General features: G+C 37.5%; 1 protein-coding gene across 4 annotated transcripts in view; it reads left to right on the forward strand.

The window, feature by feature from the left end:
* The window catches only part of CEP112 (centrosomal protein 112), a 290,713-nt gene that overhangs the window by 26,982 nt on the left and 237,826 nt on the right, over positions 1–25,905 (forward strand). For all 4 annotated transcript variants that reach the window (XM_034789933.1, XM_034789932.1, XM_034789931.1 and 1 more), the window contains exons 7-8: positions 10,081–10,128; positions 10,257–10,334. In XM_034789933.1, the coding sequence (XP_034645824.1) occupies positions 10,081–10,128; positions 10,257–10,334 (126 nt within the window). The remainder of the gene's footprint in view (positions 1–10,080; positions 10,129–10,256; positions 10,335–25,905) is intronic.

Genomic DNA, 25,905 nt, shown 5'->3' on the forward strand with positions numbered 1-25,905 from the left:
ATATAGTATTCTATAGTATTGCAACTTTTTTTTATGGAAGGAGCCCCCAAAATTGCTTTGCCCCAAGCCCCCTGAATCCTCTGGGCAGCCCTGGGAATTTCTGGGAATTCTGAGTGTAAAATGGAGGATTATTGGTCTAGGACTTATCAAAAGGAAGTAATAGTGGCAGATATTGTATATACAACTTTACACTTACATTAAATACATTTACCTTTCAGGGCTGTTCTGAGGATTATTTGATATATTTTAAAAGCATTTTACAAATAAAGTGTGTAGAAGTGCTCAATATTATAATACATGTTTCAGAAAAGATATTTGAAAGACTTCTTATTTCATATGGTTGCATACAGGCTTTCTAACATTAGGCCTGGCAACATAAGAAGAATAAACAAACAAACGAAAACACAACAACATAATGAAGCCCAGACAATCTCATTCTCCAACTCTAATATATGAGAACATATTTAATCTCTCCACAAATAGATTAGCATATTTGTTCTTTCGCAGTCATGGCATGTGGGGCAGTACAGAAGATGCTGCGGTACTGGAAATGCCATCTTTTGGATGATGCAGGTTCCTTCTTTTCAGCTCTTATGGCTCCATACATGAAATAGATTCCAAAGGTGTAATTGGCTAATATACCCCATTTCTATTTAAAGAAAAATAAAGATAATAAAGAACTATTCTGTGGTACACACAAGTTGAGGAATGTGACCACACAGCCATTGCACTATTGGTACCCTGTCATTCTTTTATTACATGTTTTAAGGATACCCTGAATATGAGGCCCTATATACAATCAAAGTCTTATTCTGTTTATTCGTGAAATCTAACATTTCCCTTCGATTGGCTCTTGAAAGATTGTGTACATTTTCTTCACTCAAAACCATAATACTCCTCTGTAAAACATTTGAGAAATTACAGGTGGATAAAGACCTGCTTTTTCTTTTTCTCATTCTTATGGGGTTTTAAGTAGGGCCTAAATAAATAAATATTACAGTATTCGATGCGCTTAAATTTATATGTCCTCTGAAATAATCTTTCTCTGAATGTCTCTCTTTAAGATAGATCCACAAGTCAAGAGTGCTTTATGGCACTTCAGTACCAAAGCAGATTTAAATCACTCTCATGGGGTGGCAGTCAGGAAGCATAATGGACACCAGTGTGTATTCTTAAATGTCTAGTGGGAGGAAAGCAAGAAATCATTGGCTTGCGAGAGCTGGCAATATGTTTTGGCTTGCAATTGTAGCTTGAGAAGAAGAGTGAGACTGCTGGAAGCTTTCCAAAAAAACAATAACTTTTGCTTTAGTGTACATAGTGTATTTCCTATTCTAAATCTTCCTTCACCTTGAATTACCTTGATAAAAAATACTTCCAAATACTTTATGAAATGCATTTCCGTATGCTCAATATTTCTTTTAGAGAAGTTTGAATATTATTCTTCCTTTATCAGGTCAATTTACAAATAGAGTAACTCCCAGTCATCTGTGTTTGTATAAATGCTACTACCCAGGGCCAGCATGCTTGCTTTGTGGCATTATACTGAGAGATCAGAGTTCTGATCCTGAGCATGTTCTCTTTTCCACAGAGGAACATGCTCAGTTCTTGGGAGGACTGAAATGAAAAGATTCCTATTTCCACTGCTGCCATCTTTGTGCCATCTAGGCACCAACAAGCAAAATCTTATACTGTGCCCTGCAAACCACTTGAAGGAATAGGTTTCAGAGGTGTTAGAAAGCACCCTGCTGCTTCCCACAAAGAGTTTAACTTAATGAGCTGACATAGAGAATGACCCAGAAAATAATTCCCATTTCAGCGCGTACACACACACACACACACACACACACACACACACACACACACACACACACACACACACACACACACACACACACACACACACACACACACACGTTATCCCTTAAGTAACTGGCACCCAGACCATTTATGGTTTTGCAGAACATAACGAACACCTTAGACTGCACAGGAAAGTGAATAGGAAGCAGGAATGGAGCACAAAGTAAGTGCTGGTGTGGCATGTCTAACAGCTTTCCCCATTAACAGTCCAAGTTACTTGCATTCTACCCCTTTTTGAAAGTACCGCCAGGTTGCGCATCCTGCAGTAATCTTGAGACTGTAAAGAAATGGATCACTGTGGTGTGAGAATTGCTTCAGAGAAGGAAAATGGCCTTATCTGATGCAGCTGTTTTCTGAGAGTCCATTCACAATGGGCCTGAGGTCTGATTTTTCCAAGGAGGAATCATTGACAGTATAAGGAAAGTATCCTCATCTCTGTCTTATCAACATATAAGTTCTGAGTATATGTAAAAATAAGATCAATAAATAAAGGCCTGATGCTGAGCTGCTAAGTGCTTGTAACTTCTTGTTTCTGGTTAAGTCAAGTCTAATCTGGTAGTCTGAATTCTTATCTAGATTTTTGAGTGTTAGTACAGTTTTAGCAGATTTGCCTTTTTATTTGTTGTGTCTAGTTATATGGGAAGAATATGGAATTTAGAATGTGTTTTGCAATAGTACATTTATAAGGTCAGATCTCAAATTTAACACTGCTTCCAAATATTGTCGTGTATGTTTTTTGATTCATGGGCCTGATTGACTCTACTTTTATTTTTTAACGTGTGATTATGTATTTTTATTGCAGAATATTGCTTCTTATCAGAACTATCATGAAATGCTTTGTTTAGGGAAGTCAGTGTTTATGATTTCTGAACCAAATGGAGAGATTAATGCTTAACAAGTATTATGATATGAAAGCTTCAAAGTATCTTTATGATATCAACAATGTCTTCCTCTACAAGAAAAATATTTAAACATCTATTGTGTCAAAAAGTGTCACATTGCTGAGCATAACCGTTTTGTTGCTTCTTGCTAGTAACACTATTGCCCCATTTGTCTTAGAGCATACTTGAATATCCCTATCACACATTAAATTATTTTAGCTCTTTAGATTCTAGTCATGTTTGGACACATTTGAAAAGTAGGCTTTTGATCTTGATAAATTTTGCCTTTCATAAATGGAACACTAATGTAAGATGACTTTTAAATACATTATAATAGTCTCTTTCTGAGCCTTTATTGAGTTTTATCTAAATTGATATGGGACTGTCCTTGATTAAGTTTTGCTGCCTTGAAGTTGAATTAGTCATGCAGAAAAAAAAATCTACTGTATTGCTGTTTTGAAGGAAAAAAGTTTTCCTTCTGTAAGATTAGTTGAGTTCAAATCTCCAATTATGTTGCAGCTACTTTGAACTCGTTTTGTCATATTTGTAATTTAATTTAGAATCTGTTAAAAATATTTTTTTTTAATTCTAGAGTATACAGCAGCCTAAAGACCGTAGGTATTCTATCACAAATTTTAATATACATTGCGAGTGATCAGACCTTGTTTTTAGTTTTGTTTTAAAAAAATTGCTTATCGATTGAGAGTAAAATAATTTATGAAGCAAACTTCTTTTCCTTTAAATTAAATGTAACTGTTTATATTACCTTTGGAAATTTTTTATTCCTTTTCTCTGATGTAAGCAAAGTTGTTGGTTAACTTTCTAGAGTGAAAAGAATTCCTGTGTGAGAGAATCTATATGGACAATAAAACATCAATGTGAGAAATAATATTTATACAGTATAACTGAACTAGTATTAACAAATGGATACTTTTGTAACTTCTTTCATCCAGAGCCCCGAAGGCAATTTGTAAACACTGAAATAGGCTTCACCATATCCCTGAGATAGCATTTCATCTACCACTGAGTGGAGCCAGTTCTGAAGTATGCTATGGTGGCTCTTTGATGTGTGATGGAAATACAACGCAATAGTTCAGGAAAGGAAATGCACACAAATATTGTATCCAATTGAAATTGGAAGAGAATTTTAGTGAGGCAAGGTATGCTTTGATTATTTTTTTTGCATTGGAATTTATCCAACTAAAAATGGATTAACTCCCAACGTTTATCAAACGTACTATGCCATGGGATCTTTAATAAAAAGTGCTCAGGACCTTGATTTTAAGTCTCATCCCAAAGAGTTTCTCGTGTAAGATTCTCTTATAATAAAGAATTAAAAAGGACTGCCTAAGAAATTCTTTGGTCAGTGATTTACATTACATTTTCTTAGGTTGGACGGTGGAAGAAAGGGATAGAAAAATGACTTAGGATCCACTGCTTAATTTTTTTTCTTCTTGGAGAAACTAAACATAAATTGCTTGAGTCCAGCAAGACTATTTCCTGGGTTCCTCAAAGTAATTAGCTGGAAAGGGATGTGAGGCTTTTCATTCTTCCTGGGGATAAATGTGTTTCTCTGCAATGCTTATAGAGCTCATAATTAAACAGGTGTTCCTAGTGGGGCAGCATTTAGAGTAGTGGACTAGTCTAATTGTTTTATATTTGAAATAATTATAAATATAATTATTGTACTATGTATATAGAATACAATAGGTATGATAATTAAGTGATTAACATAATTTTCTTTTCAAATTTATGCTAAAATGTTAGTGAATTGATTCTTTCAGAAAACCCATCTAAAATGAAATGTTCTTGCTGCTTTACAGCATGTGTAAAACCACATTATAAAGTGCCTAGTCTGATCAGTAAAATGAAGTCCTCTGATATGAGAACCATCCATTAAATTCTGTAATAGCTGGACTAATGTTTAATAATTTCTTTACTTCAATATATTTTTTATTTCTTCATATTTTCAAAAATCTGGGCAAGATTTTCAAAAATAAGTAGTGGTTTTGGTTGTCCCAGGTTTTGAGTGCCCAAATGGAGATGTCTGAAAGTGTCCTTGTTTTCAGAAGTGGGAGCTCTGCATTTTCTGAAAATTATGCTCCTTTAAGGTGTATGAAATTGGGACTCAAAATCAATTTTGAAAATCTAAAGGTCCATCAATGGCTATTAGCCAGGATGGGCAGAGATTGTGGTCCCTAACCTCTGTCTGCCAGAGGTTGGGAATGAGCGACAGGGGATGGATCACTTGATGGTTCTGTTTCTTCCCTCGGGCATCTGGCATTGGCCACTGTCGGAAGACAGCATACTGGGCTAGATGGACCTTTAGTCTGATCGTTCTTCTGTGAAACCTGATCCATAATCTCTTGCTTTCCATCTGGGCAGGACTGTAGAAACAGTGGACCAAAGTCAGCCCTGCCGAATGTGGACACAATTTCCGTTCAAGTCCATTGCACTTGCACCCTCTTTTCTAGAAGGAGTAATTTGGGCTGAATGCGCTTAGTCCTGGGAGTTTGGGGGCTAGGGCACTGTGTATTTCTTTCTCTAGAGACCCTTCTGGCTGTGGTAGAGGGGCAGCATTGACTGGCTGCCAAAGGAGATCTGTGCATCAAAAATCTATCTATCTTTGTCCAGAAGGAATATAGCTGTCCTACAGGTTTAAAGTAGATAAAATTATGGCAAATTCTTGGGTGGCTTCAGCAGTAGTGCAATGTATGCCGGAAGTTTCTTGGGTACTTGGCTCAGATCTTCCTTCTTGTCTCTCTATTCCAGTTAAACTCGACTGTTTCTGTACAAGTCACGTCCTTTCTTTTGTTTGTTTTTTGTAGCTTCTCTCTGTTGCTTATTGTAAACATACCTACTGTATATATTGTGATGTTGGAGGGCAGCACCACTGTAAAAACTTTCCCACAGTGAACTCCAAGTGGTGGTGTGCCTTCAAAAAATAAATTCAACTTTCATGCTGACAAACAGTTTTCAAGTCCTTTAATGTCCTTCCTCCAAGAGTGCAGCAGCAATCTTAGAGTGTACTTCACTACAAATCACAATGTTAGATAAGAATGTCCATACTTAAATTTCCTAAAACTATTCAGCATTTGTTTCTGTAGCAAACATGCTGGCTGACTGGGTTTGTTAGATTAAAGTAAGAACTCAGGTCAAGGTTCAGTTTAGTTGTTTACCATTTCAAAATCGTAAGTGTTCTTAACTCTTTCATGTGTGTTTTTCCATCCTTGTTTTGAAAACCAAACATATTTTTCTCTTTGAAGAAGCTTACAGGGAAATGTGCAGCAAGCTTGCTGATTCAAATGTTTTTTTCCTAAATCTTAAAAGTTGCCTTTCAATTCTAGTATTGAACTGCAATAAGTCCTGTATTATTTTAGTTTTCAAAGTATTCCTTAATAAGTGGCTTCCAAAGAACAAAATATGATGCAGGGGAGGAGCGGGAAGATTGAGTCCTGATATGTAGCCATTTCTGTGATATTTGCTGTTTAAAAGGAATAGGGACCCTGGTTATAATTTTATATATTTAGGGTTAGATTGAGCCTCATGCTAAACTTCGTATAAGGAATGGTGTGCAGCTGTGCCTAACCAGGAGAAGCCCTGTGGAAGGAGCTGATGCTCAGAATCACATTTCCTTTCCTGCTTCCTCTTTGCTTTTGCGGGCAGTCTCCTTAGTGCAGTTTAATTCCTCCACCATGCCAGCTCCACTTTGTTGGCTAATGCATTACAGGGACGGAGCCTTGGTTCCATCCACTGGCTTCCCCTGTCTTTCCCCTCCCTACCCACCTGCCTGAGGTAGTGGGAAGTGGAGGACTACTGGATGCATAAGCTTGCGGTAATGCAGTATGTGTGTACACATGTGTGCTTACTTCACTTTACTGTCCTGCATGACCATCTAGGGTGGGGTAATATTCCAGGCATTAAATAGAAATTCCAGAGCAAAACCCAAATTAAATATGTACTGTTTTTTTTTTACAACAGTATCTTGCCATAGGAAGTAAAAAATAAAAATAAATATGTAATCATTTATATACATGTTGGTATACAAATATTTAGCAAAAACATTGAACAGTGTCCGCTGGTTTTATGTGGGGTTTATTTGCAGCTATGGTTCTCTGTTCTAATTGTCATATTAATGACTTAAAGTGGATGAGTAAGGTTTCACAGTATCGCTGATACCTTTTGACAACAGTGTCCAGATTAGAACAAAAATGTTGGTTTGTATAAGGTAATTGGAGCCTGAATTAGTGAGTGGAAGCCTTTTTTAAAAAAAAATTTATGTTGAGCGGCTTTGGTTCAGGCCCATATGTAGTAGGTCACTGCTATATTAAGAGGTGTAAAAACACATTTTAGTAAATGGATGAAACATGCCATGAAAAGTTTTTACCCGATTTAACGTGTCTTTTGTTTATAGAAGTATAAAAAGTAATTTCAATACCCAGTGAAATACAGAACATATCTTTTTAAAGGTTATAAACTGGAGTGTGATAGCGCACAACAAGGTAAAGTGGATTATCTTTATCAGCTGATCAAACAGAAAACAACTTTTCGAATCAAGTGTGTTGTGGGTTGACATTTTTCCTGAAGCATGTATCGGTTGCTTTAAATTATAGGTATTAGTGGATATAGAGCTGAAAGTGTTATGGAAAATCCAGCTGAAATTTGACAGTTTGACTGAATTGCTCTTTCTTGCTGATGTGCTGATTTTCTGCCCTGCCCCACAGCTCTACTAATTTTGAGAAAGGGGGATAGTTTCCATAGTTTTTTCCCCCTCTTTGTTCTGAGTGTTTTTTAAACTTGGGGGCTCAAGTGTTTTAAGGTGACCAAACTAAATTTCACAAAACAAAACGTGCTCTGTTGCCTGTATAATTGTTTGACTGACTAATGGGCAGAACAGAAGAATCCAAAATCTTTTCTACAAAAAAATGTTTGAAAAGTCAGTTTGTACTAAGGGTATTTGCAAATGAGAGTTAAACTGTATGTCAAGTAAAGATGTATTTTACTTGCTTCATAGCCAAAAAAATTGTCATGTGATTTACTATTCGACACATGGCAAACCTTCTACATCCTACATATGTGGTTTGATTTGTCTTCGACCTTTGACTTCTTATTTTTAAATTTGCATGTTTCTCACAAATACAAGTCCCCCCGCCCCCTTTTTGGGGCACTCTTCACTGTGATATTCCTCCTTTAATGTGGTCTAATTTTGAGAACAAGAAGTTTTGCAGAAGACTAGCATGAAAGGAATGAATGTTGAGGCATTAAATGTTTACAGATCATTTTAAGTGGGTTTAATCCACAACAAGTAACAAAGTGGGAACATTTAACTTCAAAGCACATCTGGCTGCTGTTACAAAATCAGAAAATGTAAGACTTAGGCCATAGAACGTATTAGAGCCACATTTCCCCCCCCCCTCCTTTTGTAAACAACTAGCATATACCTTCCTTATTCAAAGTGATGCTGAAATTAAGCAAGGCTGAAAATTACTGTGTTTCATGCCCAAATAAATTATGTCAATTGGTTGTAAATCTTTAACAACTTTTATCTTTAAAAAGCTAAGAAAAATTGTTTACAATTTATGTGAAAAGTGTGGGACGTTTAAAAAGCACTTACACCCTTGAAGCCTGATCCTGCATTCCTAGTTTCCTCATAACTTTCCTTGAGGTTAACTGAAGCTTACAGTATGTAGGTTCAGCCCCCCCCCCCCCAATAGCTATGGGGCCAAGAGTGCCTTATCCCTTGGAATCTATGGAGGGCTCTCTGCTCAATCCTAGATCCATGCTGGTGGGGAGGATTTGGCAGGGTGAGGTTATGGATAGGGACAAGACATTATGAAGAAGCAGAAAATTATGGCTTCAAAGTTTGTCTCTGGAGCTGCAGCTTTTGTCTTTCCCTCTCCTGCTCCTTCTATTAAGTTTTCGTTTTTTTTAACTTCTGTGCTTGCTCATTTTTCATTTCTCCTCATCCTTCAGTCTCCTCCTGCTTTCCTTTTCTTTCTCCCTTGTTTTCTCTCACTTTCTCTACCACATTAATTTCATTTGATCGCCTTTCCCTACACCAAGGATACGATGGTCTCTTTTGTTCACCTTTGTCTGTTCATATCTGCTGTCAACCCAATATAAATCGGTAGTTTCATTGGTAATTTTTAAGGTGATGGTGTCCCTTCAATTCCATTATGCTGGAATATTTTTGGAAAGCCCTGACTGCACTTATTTAAATGTATAATCATGGTTTTTATGATGAAAATGGATAGCAAGGAAATAATGTCCTCATTATTTTAATAAGTGGATGTGGTCATTGTAAAAAGTTGAACTTTGATTTTTCTTTCTGAAATACAGTGATGCACATTAAATAATACAGGAAACTTTGTTTAAAAGAAGGTCTGGTTGGTCTGCTATAATAAATTCTTGCAAGGTAAATAGTGATGGGTTATTTAGAAAAAGGCTTTAATTTTTTAAATTATCGGCTTGGCTATAATGATGATCTTGAATGTATATAGTACCTTTCATCCAAATGGAACCTAGAATGTTTAAAAACGTTACTGTGTGTGTAAAATATGCTGACATTGCACATCTTTGAACTATAGCCACCTCTGGGGTGATATATGACAACTCTTCAGCAGCACATAAGAATACAACATAATATTTTAGGACAGGAAAGAAGAATACTGTGTCAGATTGAAATTACAGAGAGATTAAGCCTCCTTCTTTCATTTCTAAATTCAAAAAAGTGGCAAGCACTCTTGATATATTTCGTATTTGCCATGCCTGATAGATCAGTTTAATCTTCTCTAAAAATAAAGGACTTAATGTTGTAAGACGTGTATTGCAATCACATTTTCATTTCAAATCTTCATACCACATTTGACAGATTATATTCTTGAAAGCATTTCCTGGATGTTATGCATTCTGTGTGATGTGATGTTTGAATCTCATAATTAGAGAAAATTAAGTGAGATATAGCTGTCTGATAGAGGAAGTGGTTTGTGCACAGTGTTTCAAATGCAGTTCTTAAAGTTTGTGATTGAAAGGGCCACTGTAATTATACAGTACTTTTAATGAATTTTTCTTTTTACAATGAGTTCCATGTATGATCGTTGTTTGTGTAGTCATATTGTAGTCAATTATATTTTTTGGAAAAAACACTACGCTGAATTTTTCTCTCAGCTTAACCGGTGGAAAGCCAGATTAACTCCACGGAAGCTAACAAAGTATATTTGCATTTACATCTACTTTTGTAAAATTTGGCTATAGTTTTTAAAAGTTATTTTATAAGAAATAATGATGAAAAGCTATGTCACATGATCAGTAATCTGCTGTTGTATAATGTCTTGTTTTCCAGCTAGAAAATCCAAGATATTTGCGAGAGAAGCCCATACCTCTGTCTCTGGTAGGTGTTATATTCCCTTGATGATTTATGGAGGTAGACTACATGTTGCCTTTTATATTTTTCACTTGAGAATGATTCTCCTCAAGGTAATGCTTTGAAATTTAAATATGATCTTTCTCATTCAATAGATGACACCCAAAATGGGCTTGGGAAAAATTAGCACTTTTCGGGATGAACAGTCACTGTTTCGCATGCACGAAAAAGAGGTAAGATACTTCTCAAGTATCTGGATCTTTAAATATCCTAAAAAAAAATTTCTTTCTAGTGAAATAAGTGATGGTTTGATCAGCAATCTCTGTTCTTTTGAAGAAGAGAGGGTATGTAATAAAAACAGTATATGTATAGCAGTGTAACTATGGATACGCTGGAAACCTTGCTTAAGACAATATACTTCAAGGTCACTGAGTTTGTGCTAAGCAAATAATTTATTTTACAACAATTTAGGAAAAAAATTACACCCTCAATATTTAAAGAAAAACTGTACATTGGTAGCCCTTAAAAATGTCAATTAATTTCCTTTGGTCCTGCAAACACTTACACATTATTAATTTTACCCGTGTGATTAGTCCTGTTAAATTACAGTATAATACAGATTCTAGTAACTGTATCTGTTTGACTTCAGTAGAATTTGCCAGTGTTCTGAAGGGCGACCACTCTATGTTAATTCATGTCAGTACATGCAAAATATGTGCTTTTGGAAATTTATGTATAGCATAAACATCAACAGCTTCCTTCTTCCTTTCCCTAACTCCCACCAAACTATCCTGTGAAACTGAGGAATGATATCTGGAATATACTGGAAGGCTGAAGGAGAAAGGTGTCATGGGATGTGGGAAGTGGACAAGAGACCTAGGCTGTAAGAATTATTTTTGAAAATATGTAATGTATTAAATAATGTATCACTTCCTATGAACATAAATTAGGGGTATAATGGATTCTGGTGTCATGAACAAAGCACTCAAGCTTTGCTCTTATCGCTGATATCTTCACCAGAGCCTTTGGATGGAATTTACAGTCTTATTATGTACAATGTGGGGCACATTATTCCTTGTACTGTAAAACCAAATCCTTTAATACTGTAACAGGGAAATCTTTTTATGACATGCTTGTACCTATATTATTGTGACATCTTTGCCATTCCATCTGTACCTATTCTATTTCACTGATGCATGTTAGCAACTTGGAGACTAGGCAAATACTGTGCATTCTATTATGCTCTGTCAGCCTAAGAAGCTGCTAGACTAGCAATTTGAAAATATTCCGAGGGTTAAACTTCCAAACCTTCAGCTAAGAGTTTGAGATCCATAAAACATGTACATTACTTCAGCCTAAATATCCCACAGTTCTGTTCTCGTGTTGTTGTTTTGTTTGTGGGAGGTTACAGTATTCAATTTTCATCGATCAGGCCATGCATCAGATGATACAGACATGGTGTGTGAGATAAAAGTAGCAGGCTGCAAATTTTATTCATTAAAATAACATACTGGGGTGCGTGGGAGGGCAACTGTCTCCTCTACCTTACCCCTTTGCCCTCGAGCTATCAGGCAATTATTTGAGTCCAGTGTGGGATAGTTGAGTTTGCTGATCCTATGCCTAACCTCTGGATAGCCTGTAACTGGGAATTTGACACTTCAGCTGGAATCCCAAACCATTTGTGTGTGGGATGAGAAATGCAGATGGAGGTGACTCAGTCTATGTGAGACTCAATTACCCGCTGCCCTGAGAACAACTGGGTTAGATGCCATTGGCTTCCTGGATGCTGTGCTTGTGTTTACACTTAGCCTGCCAGCACTGGATGCTGACTGCTAGTTGAACCATTTTTATAATTTTCCATTTTAAATTCTAACTAACCAAACAGGTCCTCAGGCTGGCACGGGGAGAGTTTTAAAAAGCAAACAAATAATCTCCCCTTCCACTCTATTGGATATTGGCCTATTTTATGCAATGGGAAAATCCCTTCCTCTTCCTGACCCTGAAAAGGCAATCTGGGTAGGACCAGGGGCTTCTAGCCAGGCAACTACAAAACAGGGTGAGTTTGGGCGAGTGCATGCTTTGTGGGCTGGCTTGTAGCTCACATCCAGGAGAGGGCCTCTTATTCCCCCAGAGGGAGGAGCTGCATGAACCCGTCAGCTGCTCCTGCCTGCCCTGAACAGGTCAATCAGAGCTTGAGAGGTATCACTGTGATACTGCCCAGGGGTACTCAGGCACCTTGCTACCACCTCTGCTTAACTTGGGGAAGCCTTGTCTGTACCTTCCAGGGGTCAGCTCCCTAACTGTCCCAGTCACGGGCAACACAAGCGCTCCCCTCTCAGGCCACGTGGACTCTGCTATCCCTCATGCAGGCGAACGATAGGCACACTCCAACCTCTGAGTCCTCTGAGTGTCACCCCATGGTGTCCAGCTCCTTATCCACTGAACACTCACAGAATTATTACACCTGCTCACAAAGGAACAGTGCAGTACAACTTACTAGTTATACCTTAGACCCCATCTCTGCTTAACACACAACACTTACATATGTGTATAGTGAAAACAAGACTAAGTTTATTTAACAAAGAACAGAGAGTCAAATGATAGCAAACAGAAACATTGGAAACAAAGGGTGACATATAATATCAGAACATACATTTTAGAGCCTAAACTCAACTAAGAAGATGTCCTCTTGTCTAATAAGGTACTATTTACCTCAAAGTCTTTCTCAGAGCATTTTTCAGGATGGCTGAGACTCTTTTCATGAGATTAGCCCACTGGCTACTTGCCTTCCCAGATGAAGGATAGAATCAAGGATGCCAAAGCATCTTTCTGCACCCCAGATATATCAGACCAGTCCTTTATTTCTTCACTTATAAAACAGGATTTTCACCTTGCTGTTTACCTATTCCTGTTAATTTTCCTTCTGAAGTCTCCTCAGTTTCTTCATTAGCATTTGATTCAGTATGCTAATTGTTTTCTATTGTAAGACACAATACACAATGGTTGGCTAGGGAGATAAATGTCTCCTACCTCCTATTCTAGTGGAGTCTGTCTCAAGGCACGTTACCTGTGCATGACCTGCCTTATATAAGTATATGTATGTGTGTGTATATATACATAATCTCCGTACATATTATCCATGCATACATTTCTCAAAAATTTTGATGACCACTGTGACACAGGCTTTCAGGAGAAATCTTCCATGACACTCTTTGGTGAACTAGAATGTAAATACCAGACCCAGGGATGCCTATAACCTTTATGCACCCCTGTTCCCTCTGCCAGTTGCCATCAAGAGGTCCTTGGGTCACAATCACCTACCCCTGTTCATGCTTTTCCTGTGTGCCTAGGAAGGCACACTTTCTATGTGTCCCCACCCTCCAGACCCTGAAAAGAGCCCTACCGTGTCCATCTCCTGCTGGTCCAACAGAAAATCTCACCCCTTGTTTGGTGGCGGGGGCATTTCTTAATGACACTATAATAAATAAGATATTGATTGTTAACCAGTGATGTCTAGAACCTTAGCTGGTGTAAATCCTGTTTTTCTCAACTATGTTTCTTTTATTATCCTTCATCAGAAATGGCTGGCATTTTGTGAGATGATAGGAGATGTTTTGTGTCCAGGTCTTTTCATGTTATATCAAAGGAAAAAAACAAAATATTTTGTTATCATAATGGTAGTTTGCATATGTTAGATCCACCTGCTTTTTACTCCAGTTTTGATTCCACATTATTTTTGGACGTTTATTATTGAATGCTGTTCTAGTAATTTTTTCTTTAGAATATGTTACGTGAATAATTAAGAGGAAATGGTCACTTTTAATTATGTCTTGCATGTAGTGAGATCTTTGGTTTTTAAGATGACATTGTGGTACTGGAATAAATATCTGAATGCTACCATGTTTGAGCACTGAAAGAGAGAAAGCTGTGAACCTGTTCATTTATTGCATCTAAGATTCATTTTGAATTATTTTTTTTGTGGGTTTTGTGGGTTTCCAAACCCTGGGTTTGTGTGTGTGCGCTCTACATGGCGTGCTTTTATTTTTTGTGTCTTCTCTGAGAAGTTTGAAAATGCATTGTGAATTGGTGGGTAGCTTGAAATGTGTCCTGTAAACATCCTGGCCCAAAAAAGAATTGACTCTTTTGCTAAGTAACCCCATGATAATTGTTTTGTGATACCCTCCCTCCCAACCCCCATGCAGTAATGCTCCTTACAAACAGTACAGCAGAACTCTTATTATATGACTAGAATGATGGGCGTGAAACCTACTCTGCATATACAATTTTTTTTCAAAGCAATGTATTCAAATCTGAGAACACCACTTTCATCTGACTAAAATAAATACCCTTGAAAATGTGATGATTTTTGGTTAACTTTTAAAAATCTGCACATTTGTACTTTATAGCCTTTTTTTTAATAAAATGTTTGTCTTTCTTCCCTCATCCCCTTTTTAAAATTCATATTTTATGTATTTTACCTTAACATGCCAAATCCTGCTTGTCTTAACAAATCTTAGTAGTCCTATTGATGTTGTTATATTTTATTCATTTATTTTGAGTTTATAAAATATCAGTCTACTCTATGCTCTGGGCTCTCTTGTGTAAAGACTGTCTCTATAAAATAAATACCTTGTATTTTGTAGCAAGCTGCTCAGCTCACCATAATAATTACGTGAGCATCAGACAAAAACAGTAAATATAATTAAACAAATTGCCCCCATTCAGCACTCCTTCCCCAAATTCATAAGTAAAAAGATGGGCCTTGCACATTGTCCAGAAAGTTAATTTCTCTAGAGCCAGTGGACCAAGTTGGGGGAAAGCAAATTCCATGACATGTTTAAAAAATGCAAAACAAAAAAAGATTTACACATACTTAATTTTAAATATATAAACTACATTGTTGTAAGATTAAAGCACAGTACGTAATTCAGTAAACTACCCATAAATACTTAAAACTGCATAGAACTCCAAATCTATTAGCCAGAGTTGGAAAGGATAGGGCCATCATCTGCAAACAATTAGTCCTCCCGCCCTTTGATAGTGGATGTGTTTATAAGAACAATAAAACTTAGAAATGTCTTAACTTTATATGTACATGAAGGCTAATCCTAAAGACAATCAGTAGAAAAAAAAAAAATCTTTGGCCTAGACATGAGGAAGAGCAAGGCTGGGTGGCAACACTTCCATGACTAATGAGGGAATTAATCTGAAAAGCTGCTCCCTATCAACAACTACTAGTCCAACTCGATACTCAATCACACTGAGCAGGCTTGTGTAGACGTCACTTTTCCTGCCTTGCCTAGTCCTTTGGATTGGCAGTATTCAAAACCACCAGTTGTGCCAGGACATGGTAAGACAGGGTTTCATTAAAGGTAGAATAGAAAATAATAATAATAATAATTAATCAGAAGCACACTTATGTCAGCTGAGTAATATTGTGAACTGCAGATAGCAGGAATTCACACTAAGAGCCTCTGTAAAACACTCAACAAGTGATTCTGTTGAAATTGCAAAGTCTCCTGCAAACCACACAGTGGGGGATCCAGTCCCTTTTGCTAATGGTACTGTACTGTGGGCTATTTTTAACTTGAAAGGTTATAGAAAGTATTTCACAATCACCATATGCTTACTATTAACCAGGAGGCTTAAATGTGTTTTCTTCTTAGTTGGACTGTGAAGCTCAATTAAAAGTGAGGCCTTTTCATTTAGAGTATGGAAATATATTAACAGAAAAGTAGTGCTGTACAAAGGAAAGTTTTTCTAAAGATTTAGCTTTTTTTCAACTTCTTTGTGGTAAAAGGGGAGAGCATTAAATAAAATAACTGTGGTTTTTTGCTTTTAACCTTTAGCCCTTCATTCATAAACCTTCCCTGCACCTGTTTTAATTTTCTAATGCCAAACACATGGCCATTTTCAATGATAACCACATCACAGAGTTGTTCAAATATGAGCATCATCAGGCAGTGGTTTGTAGTAGTTTTTCCCCCAATGCTTCTGACATGGATTAAACCATTTGGGAAACTGTCATCACTGAAAAATCTTGGATTCAAACAAGGAAGAGGCAACAAAACAAGGGCAGATCAGTTTTCAGCAGTTCAGAGCAACTGAGAACAGATGGCAGGAATGGTTCATCTTGAGGAATAGGCAAGCTCCCTTTGAACTTCACCTCCACCCATCCTGAATGCCACCCACCCATAGAGTGAAAAAAGGAGTGAAGTCCTTATTTATGTTTTTCAAAAACACAAAACTGACTATGTTGTTAAGATTTGATTTTGAACATCTTGTGGAGTAGAAAACAAATCTATTTATATGAATCTACTATTTTAGTGGTTGTGGGTAGCCCCCAATCAATTTACTTGACATAAAATACTTCATTTTGGAATTACTTTGTGTTTCTTTAAAGGGCTTCTTCGGTTCCATATTTTTTCAGTTTCACATTTTTATTCTTTGCTAGATCATTTTTTATCTTTGTTACCTTTATCATCTCTCTACAGTAGATTTTTTTCCCCAGTAAGCAAAGTATCTAAACTCAATAAATGCTCAACAGATCTACTCATGGCTTGATTGTAGATGAGGCAATTATTGAAGGCTATGCAGGGTGTAACAACTATGTTATGAAACTTGATATGTGACTTGTGAGACAAGGAAGGGAAATATGCAGTGTAGTTGTCGCCATGTTGGTTCCAGGATATAAAGCTACATCTACACTGCACACCTTACAAAAGCGCATCTCTGCCGCTGCAGTTGCCCCATTGTAAGTTGCACTGTGTAGCCGCTCTTTATCACCGGGAGAGAGCTCTCTCTGACATTTTTATAGTTAAATGTCTACAGGGTTTGAGATGTTGACAATGGAGTAACTCTGTCACCTTGTGGACACTTTGACCTGCGTTTTGAGGATGGTAGAGTCCATCCCTCATTCAAGAGGGAGAGAGAAGAAATGGGTTGAAAGGTGAGTAGAAATGGAGGACTATACCTACAGAAACTGGGACTCAGATTAAAGAGAACAGCTAAAATAAAAATGTCAAGTTAAAGAAGCGAGGGAATTATAGAAGAAAAATGAACAAAGCATTTTAGAAAGATGAAAATGGTAGAAAAATAATTCAAGGAAAACGGACATTGAACAAGAATGAAGGGAAAAAATGCATCAAGCAGTGGGGAAGGCTGGCTGGAGGACCCAGATACTGGGACTCTGGTCTTAAATCTGGCAGTGTGATTCACCAGTCTGGCTTCTCCTTTCATTAGTTTTATGAAGTGGTCAGTGTGAATGAACTTTATAAAGGTTTTGATTCTTCCTCTTAATAGCTTTATTCCATGGGAAAATATTTAAACATACGAATTAGACATTTAATGCATCCTTGATTAAGAGCAATTAATAAAAACTAATTTGATGACAGCATTCTAAAGGATGACTCTTGTAATTAACCTGAGCTTTTAAAAATGTAAAATTAAAATGGCTATGCTTAGGGCTACATCACGGAGTAGACATTTTTCTCTTCATTAAAATTGGATATTTTTGCCAAAAATGTTTATAAACTGTGTCAGTATTGTTTTCCTATAATGGGGTGGGTGTGCATATATATGTGTGTTGTGTGGGTTTTTTATCGATATATATATATAAACCCACACAACACACATGAGGAACCTTAAGAGCCCGGAGCCTGGGCAAAAAGGTTTAAGCCAATCTTTGTTGCTGTATTGTTTATATTTGTGTTAATAAAACCAAGCTCCAACAAGGGGCTGAGTTTGGACTCTCCCTAATATGTGAACTGTGTTAGAGAGCAGGTTAGGAAAGGCATCTGCTCACATGAGGTTTGCAAGGCTCTCTTCAATTCAAAGGTAAAGAAAGTCTTTGAAAATACAATATAAATGTGATTCAGGCCCCAATCACCAATCTTTCATGAACTTTGTTTATTCTTAAAAGGAAAAGAATTTTTTGTAGGAGAGGAAAAAAGCATTGCGCTTTGTGTTTCATCACAAACTACTAAACAGTTTATTAAGAGTATTTTTTTAGCTTCTTAGTGTGTTAACCTGTATTCATTTATGAAGAAATGTAGCTGGGGTAGAAAATCATTGCACAGGGTTAAATTTTCTATATGTACATTCTGCACATAAATTACACAACTGTAAAACACCTGGAATCTCATATCAGTTGCTGATAATTAGGGGCCCTAAATCTATGCATAGACTTGTTAACTCATTTACAACTCCCATTGTGTTCATATTCAAATAATTTTACAACCACAAACTTCATTCTTTGTTGCTTGCTTAAATCATAAATAGAGACATATAGTACCAGTCCTGCACTACTTTTTCTGTTTATCTTCTCTGTATAGCTTATATATTTTTGCATTACAATAATTATTTGTTTTACAGTAGCACCTGGAATATCCTACCAAGATCAGGGGCCCATTTTCTATGCACTGTTCATGTGCATTAAGACTGTTCCTGCACTTTAGACCTTAGTCTAAATAGACAATTCAGACAAAGAGTGAGATCCATGAAATATTATTTCTGCTATTTTACAGATGGTGAACTGAAAGACACTGGGGTTAAGTGATCCATAAATAGTCTGTGGCAGCGCTGGCAGTTAAACCCAGATCTTCCAAGCCCCAATACGGTTCTTTCCTCATACATGGACATTCAAATTAGGAGAATCATCATGCAGTGGCTTACATACATACATTATAATCTCCATTATTGAATACTTCTGTTTCACCTGTGGGTGGGGAAAGCCTGAGGATGGCAGAAAGTAACATATTCAGAGGCATTCCCTCCTCCTTTCCTGTGTCTCTTCACAGTATCCACATGAGAGGTGCCTTACTCCTGCAGACCTTATGAAATGTACAGGAGTAGGATGAGTGCCTAAGTCTCCTGATGAGCTTTAAGAACTTGTTGAAGGGGCCCGCTCGAGCCCCCACAAAGCTTTAGAGTGCTCTTCAGGGGCCACCTTCTATGAAAGATTTAGGAAGCTTGCTTATTCCAGACAAACCTAAATCGAATAGTTTGACCCCTGGCTTTGGAATTCATTTTGGTTTTTAATCCAAAATAGCTCAAATCCAAAGATTGAGAGGGCTCATTGTGAGGCTCATCGTTTTCCACAAGCACCTGAAAACGGTATGGGGGGAATTGTGATTTCAGGGGTGGGGAATTTTTAAAGGGCCGGGGATTTGTGGGGGTTATATTAAATTGCTGTTCTTATGATGTATTTTTTTCAGGACTTGTCTACATGTGGAGTTGCACTGGTTTAAATTAAGATGTTATTTTAAACTCTTTTAGTTAAGCCAGTGAAAAAGGCTGTGTGGACACTCTTATTTCAATTTAAACTAGACTTACTTAGGTCATATCTACACTACAAAATTATGTCAACCTAACTTACGTTGGCATACAGCCATTACAGTTATTAAATTGCTTGTGTGTGTGAGAACACTTGGCTCCTTGTATCGGCGGTGCATGTCCTCACAAGGAGTACTTGTATCAATTGTATTGTCAGTGTGGGGCATTCTGTGATAGCCCGTGAAAGCCTGGAATAGTTGACATAAGCAATGTGATGTGTGCACTGACACTGCGTCAACCTAATTATATTTACTGTGACTCTACACCAGAGGGGCAGGTGGTGTTACTAAATGGGCATAGAGAGACACTTACATTGGCAGGAGCCAGATTTAAATGAAGACACTTCCACAGCTACCTAGATGCAACTCAACTTACATGATGTGTTGAGCAGGCCTTACATTTACCTTACGTCTAATTAGGAATAAACAATGTACACCAAAATAAAAATGCCTGTATAGGGTTTCTACTAGTTTAGTTTATTTTAAATTCATACAAGAGTGTGAGCAGACCAGGCCAAAGTACGTAAAAAGTATATGGATGGCTGGGTGCCCTTTTTTAGAATTTCTATAATGCAGAATCAATAAATTATTGACTCCTATTTAGGCATTTAATGGGGCTGATGATCATACTTAGGCGTGTCCAATTCTGCTGGGTCTAGTAAAAGGAGTGGGAGGGGAGTTGTTGTGAAGCCTGTTATGGCTTACGGATGGGTTGATCTGTATTTTTTCCAATGTGCATTACTTTGCACTTATTAATATTGAATTTCATCAGCCATTTTGTTGCTCAGTCACCCAGTTTTATGAGATCCTTTTGTAACTCTTTTCAGTCAGCTTTGGACTTAACCATCTTGAGCAATTTTGAAATGTCTGCAAACTTTGCCACCTCACTGCTTATCCCCTTTTCCAGATCATTTATGAAAATGTTGAACATTGCAGGTCCCACTACAGATTCTTGTGGGACTCCACTGTTTACCTCTTTCCACTGTAAAAATTAACCATTTATTCCTGCCCTTTGTTTCCTATCTTTTAGACAGTTACTGATGTATGAGAGGACCTTCCCTCTTATCCCATGACTATTAACTTTGCTTAAGAGCCTTTTGGTGTGGAATCTTGTCAAAGCTTTCTAAAAGTCCAAGTACATTATAGCAATTAGATCACCTTTGTCCACATGCTTGCTGACACCCTCAAAGCATTCAGATGGATAGGGGAGGCATGATTTCCCTTTACAAAACCATATCTCTTGTTCATGTGATTTCTGACTAGGGTGACAAGAGGGCCCAATTTTATAGGGACAGTCTCGATATTTGGGGCTTTTTCTTATATAGGCACCAATTACCTTCTTACCCCCGTCCCGATTTTTCACATTTGCCATCTGTCACCCTATTTCTGACCCACTAAGTTTCTACAAAACTTTACTTACAAAAGTAGTCCCATTGACTTCAAAGTCACGAAATCTAATTTTTATTTACTTTAACCCTTCAATGTTGATCTTAGTAAGACCAAAAACTTATTTTAGTAGTAGATTGGCATGGCACTGAAATAATAGAGCTACAGGCAATGTACAGCCGGGACGAGAAACATTTTTCCAAACTGACTTTGTAACTTTTATAATTTACTAATATTGATACTGCTGGTATTAGATTTCTTAACAATGCTGTATGTGCCACATATGTGCCATTTACTTTCCATCTGCAATATAGTTTTTCTATAATAAAAAAAATGGAGTGGAAATTCTGAGATGAATTGCAATGTAATGGTGTATGTGTGGAAAATGTGTGAAAAATGAATGTAAGTTTGATGTTTTAGTAGATACCGAGATGGCTGGAATTGAACAAAGACTCAGAGATTGATGAAATACACATTAGAAAACAATGAATCATATTTGTGAACAAAAAGCAAATGTGTGGGTTTCAAGTGTACATATATTTTGGTGCATAGAAACTGGGTTTATTTATTTATTATTACAGTTTATTTTCTAATTTCTGCTACATAGAGAAATCATTGGGATTTCTGTTGCTTAATTAATGTTTGGGGTGACAGATGATACAGTAACTCCTCACTTAAAGTCGTCCTAGTTAAAGTTGTTTTGTTGATCAATTAGGGAACATGCTCGTTTAAAGTTGTGCAGTGCTCCCTTCTAACGTCTTGGCAGCCGCCTGCCTTGTCCACTGCTTGCAGGAAGAGCAGTCTGTTGCAGCTAGCTGGTGGGGGCTTGGAACCAGGGTGGACCGACAGCCCCCCATCAGCTCCCCGCTCCCCTAAGTTCCCTGTGCAGCAGCTGCCAGCATGCTAGCAATTGCAGCTATCCCTCCCCGCACCACTGCCATGTGCTGCTCCTGCCCTCCGCCTTGGAGCTGCTCCCTGAGCCTTCTGCTTGCTGTGCAGGGGGGGCTAATGTTAGAGTGTCCTCCTCCCCCCTGAAGGACCCGCCGCAGAATTGCTGCCGAAGACCCGGAGCGCCGAAGGACCCCCCCCCACTGCCGAATTTCCGCCGAAGGCAGCAAAATGCTGCCCCCCCAAATCCTGATGCCCTAGGCCACCGCCTAGGTTGCTTAAATGGAAGCGCCGGCCCTGCCTGCTCTTACACCCCCCCCCATACCCCTTCTTCTCCATATAGAGCAGGGTAGGGACTGGGAGAGAGACAGAGAGCGAGCCTGGGGCAGCAGCTGCTCTCTCAACTTCCTGATCCACTTAAAAAGACAATGCACTTAAGAGTGGGTCAGCTTACTTAAAGGGGCAGTGTGTATCTCTCTCTCTCACACACACAAGGTGTATGTCTGTCTCTGTCTGCTGTGCTATCTCCCCTCCCCTCCATTCCTGCTGCCTTGTAGAATGTGGGGTTACATTAACAACAAGGTCTTAACCCTTGAGGGCTCAGCTGAGTGCTAGTTCATCATTTAGCACAGGGGTTCTCAAACTGGGGGTCAGGACCCCTCAGGGGGTCATGAGGTTATTACATGGGGGGGTCACGAGCTGTCACCCTCCACCCCAAACCCCGCTTTGCCTCCAGCATTTCTAATGGTGTTAAATATATAATAAAGTATTTTTTTTATTTATATGGGGGGGGGTCGCACTGAGAGGTTTGCTATGTGAAAGGGGTCACCAGTACAAAAGTTTGAGAACCACTGATTTAGCAGCAAGACATTCCTGGGAAATATCCCACCCTCTTCCACCCTCTAACTTCACCACCTCAACCAAGCTTCACAATCATCATAGTTGTGAACAGTTAAGTATTAAATTGTTTGTTTAAAACCTATACTTGTGTGTGTATGTCTGTCTGTCTATCTATCTATCTATTTTTTTGTCTGGTGAAAAACATTTCCCTGGAATCTAACCTCCCCTATTTACATTATTTTTATGTAATTCTTATGGAGAAATTGGATTCGCTTACCATCATTTCGCTTAAAGTCGCATTTTTCAGGAACATAACTACCATGTTAAGCGAGGAGTTACTGTAACTTGATTTAGGTAGTGGGATAATTGTCTGTTTGCCTCTCCACTCACTATGGCTTTGATCCTGCATGGGGCTGAGCATGCACAAATGCCAGTCGCTTCAATGGGAGTTGAGGGAACTGAGCACTTTGCAGAATTGAGTCCAATTGGAACTTTTCACTTAGGCCCTGATCCTGCAGTCTGGACTGATTTTTTTCCTCTGTCACCATTTGAAGCCAATAAAATTCTGTGTGGGCACAAGATTCCGCCTGGATGAATCAACTTTCAGGATTGGAACTTTAAGCACTAAAGAGGATGCAATTTTTTGCATTTTAGAGCTCTGTTTTTTTTTCTGTTTATCAAGATTTGCTACTGTATGTGAACTTTGACAGTTAAACATTTCAGGCTTTTTGGCACTTACTGATCCTCAAGTGTCTTCGCTACAAGTGTTAGAGAATGTTCATGATGTATAAGAAGTGGGACAGTTGTCACTCCAAATAAAACTACTGAATGTTCTTTCACTGCAGCATTGAAGAATTCCTTAAAATATTTAATATGATGTGCTATTGTGAATAAAATTACTTTAAGTGACTAAATTTGATCAGGGACAAAACTAATCATTCACTTAAAAAAATTTTCCCTCAAAGTTGAAATCTATGACAATATTAAAAATATTTTCTTTTTTGAAAGACATGAAACGGATCTCCATGTAAATTGCGAAGTGACAATGGCTCTAAATTTTTAATTAATTTATAACTACAAAAAGATGTAAAATCTGTGTTCAAACCAGTGCCTAAAGGATTTTGAGAAATATACTAGAGACTTTCTTGTTGGGGAAAATAAGTGACAGACTGAAAACATCAACTTTAGAGCAAACACTTTTATATTGGGACATTTAAAAATAATGTCCTGTTAATTCATAATTTGAGTGGCTATCACATTGTTTATAGCGTAAGCATGTCCTTTACAAAAATTTTAACACTGAAAAACATCCATATAAATAATGAATATATGAGGCCTTTACCTTGTGAATTAACAATGAACATTTTAAACCTTCAAAAATTTTCCTAGTGAAATTTTAATTTTCTTATTTTAATTTCCTGGTGAAAACTATAAATTATTAAAATGCAATTATATAGAAAAGGAGTTGCATACGAAGCCACTCTTTTTATTGTGATTTTGGAATGTACTTAAAATTGCTTAATTGCAGTTTTATTTTTGTTGAGATATGGCACCAGTCTTGCAAAAACTGACACATATGCTTAATTTTATGAATTGCTCCATCCATGTAGGTAGAACCGGTGGTTCTCAACATGTGTCCTGTGGGCTGCTTGCAGCCCAATCAGCACACAACTGCGGCCCATGTGACATCCTCAGGAAAATACAGGTAGTATTGGATGTGGCCCACAATGGTAAATAGGTTGAGAACCACTGAGGTAGACTCTTAGATGTGTGAAGCTTTTCTATCTATGCAATTTGAATTGTAGGGTTAAGCCCAAAGCTAGATATCTACGATTTCCAAATGACAATTACCAAAAATTATTTCTACAACAGAAGTATGTATTTTAAGTAATGTAATTTTAATTTCTTCCTATATCTAACATTATAGTACCATGTGAGTTCTGTCCGTAAGTGAAATAATGTGTGGAGTTTTTTTTTAAATTGTACTGATACTTTTGATATCACTTGAAAAACAACAAGAAAAATGCCCCAGGTTAATGCAAATTCCAGATGGAAAAGCTGTTTTTATTGTGCATTATGTTCTATTAGGAAGAAAATTATTTATGACTTCCTTTAATTTGTAGAATGTGTTTGAAAATCTGATAGTTTTATAAATTTAAAACGAGTAGAAATGTAGGCAAAAAAAAAATCTGTGCTCCCTAAAAGAATCATTTTTGGAAAATTCAAACACGACAATGGAGAAGCACAGTATCCTTGACACAGAGAAAAAAAGTAATTTTTGCATATAGCAAAAAACAATTCATATGCCAAACTCAGATTACTTGTTTATATAGAAACCTAGATTCATCAAATGGAATGAGTCAAACCTCTGAGAGGTGCCCCACTTGTTTAGTGATTAGATACTTTGGGGGCCCAGGAGGAAAGGATGTGTTGTTATTAGGCTTGATCATCCTGTTACATAAAGTCAAGGAAGTTAAGTTTTTAGCTGTGAAGGAAACCTGACTTTTCACCAGAGTATGATCTTTGTCAAGGATACCTTCATCTTGTTCCTTGATAAATTATTTGCAAAGTAGTTTGGTGTGGCAATGTAAGCTTTATTGTAGTCATTCATTCCACTGCTGGTGCAGCTTAGACATACTGTAGTTTTTAACCTCTGAGGAATTTTAAGATGAGATATTATATGTAAAATCATCTACAGTGAAGCAGTCCCCCTCTTTAAATCTTGAGATTTTTCTCCTGTTATTCTTCAGACAGCTTTATCCTAAATAGCTTAGGCAAAGGACACAGGCTGTGGACCTTCTTATAACTCTTGCAGAGAGCAGCTTTTTTTTGCTTAAGGCCTAAAGATCAGTCAGCTCTCATGTACAAAGCGCCCTTAGAGCGCCATGGTGGAGTTGCAAAGAAGTCAGCTCCACTGCACTTTAAGCTAAGGCCTGTGCTGTGGTCATGGTTGAGATTTTGTTCCTGACGTACATGAGTCTCACTTTCACTGCAGTTCTGTGTGTTGTTGTTCATTTTTCTGTTAATGTCTTGCCTCTTTTAGGCTTCAGGATGTTTCAGGTCTTATATTTCTGTTGGAAAGAATACAGTCAGAGTGATAAATTAACTTATGCCAGAAAAGGAGGTATTTTGTTAAAAGGGAAAAAAGTGTGTGCCACACCAAAATAATCTCCTATCTATCTTCACCCTCCTCCCCCCCCCCCCAATAAAGACCACTAATTTGTATTTTCTGCTTGAAATCCCTTTAAGATTAAGTGGCAGTACTGCTCTACAAAATCCTTTACTTAACAGTGAAAAGGGATGGTTTTAGCTCTTGCTTTATATAAAAAACATTTTATCTATCTATATATTTCCTTGC

This window comes from Trachemys scripta, chromosome 14, assembly GCF_013100865.1.
Source record: "Trachemys scripta elegans isolate TJP31775 chromosome 14, CAS_Tse_1.0, whole genome shotgun sequence".
Taxonomy (NCBI): Eukaryota; Metazoa; Chordata; order Testudines; family Emydidae; genus Trachemys; species Trachemys scripta.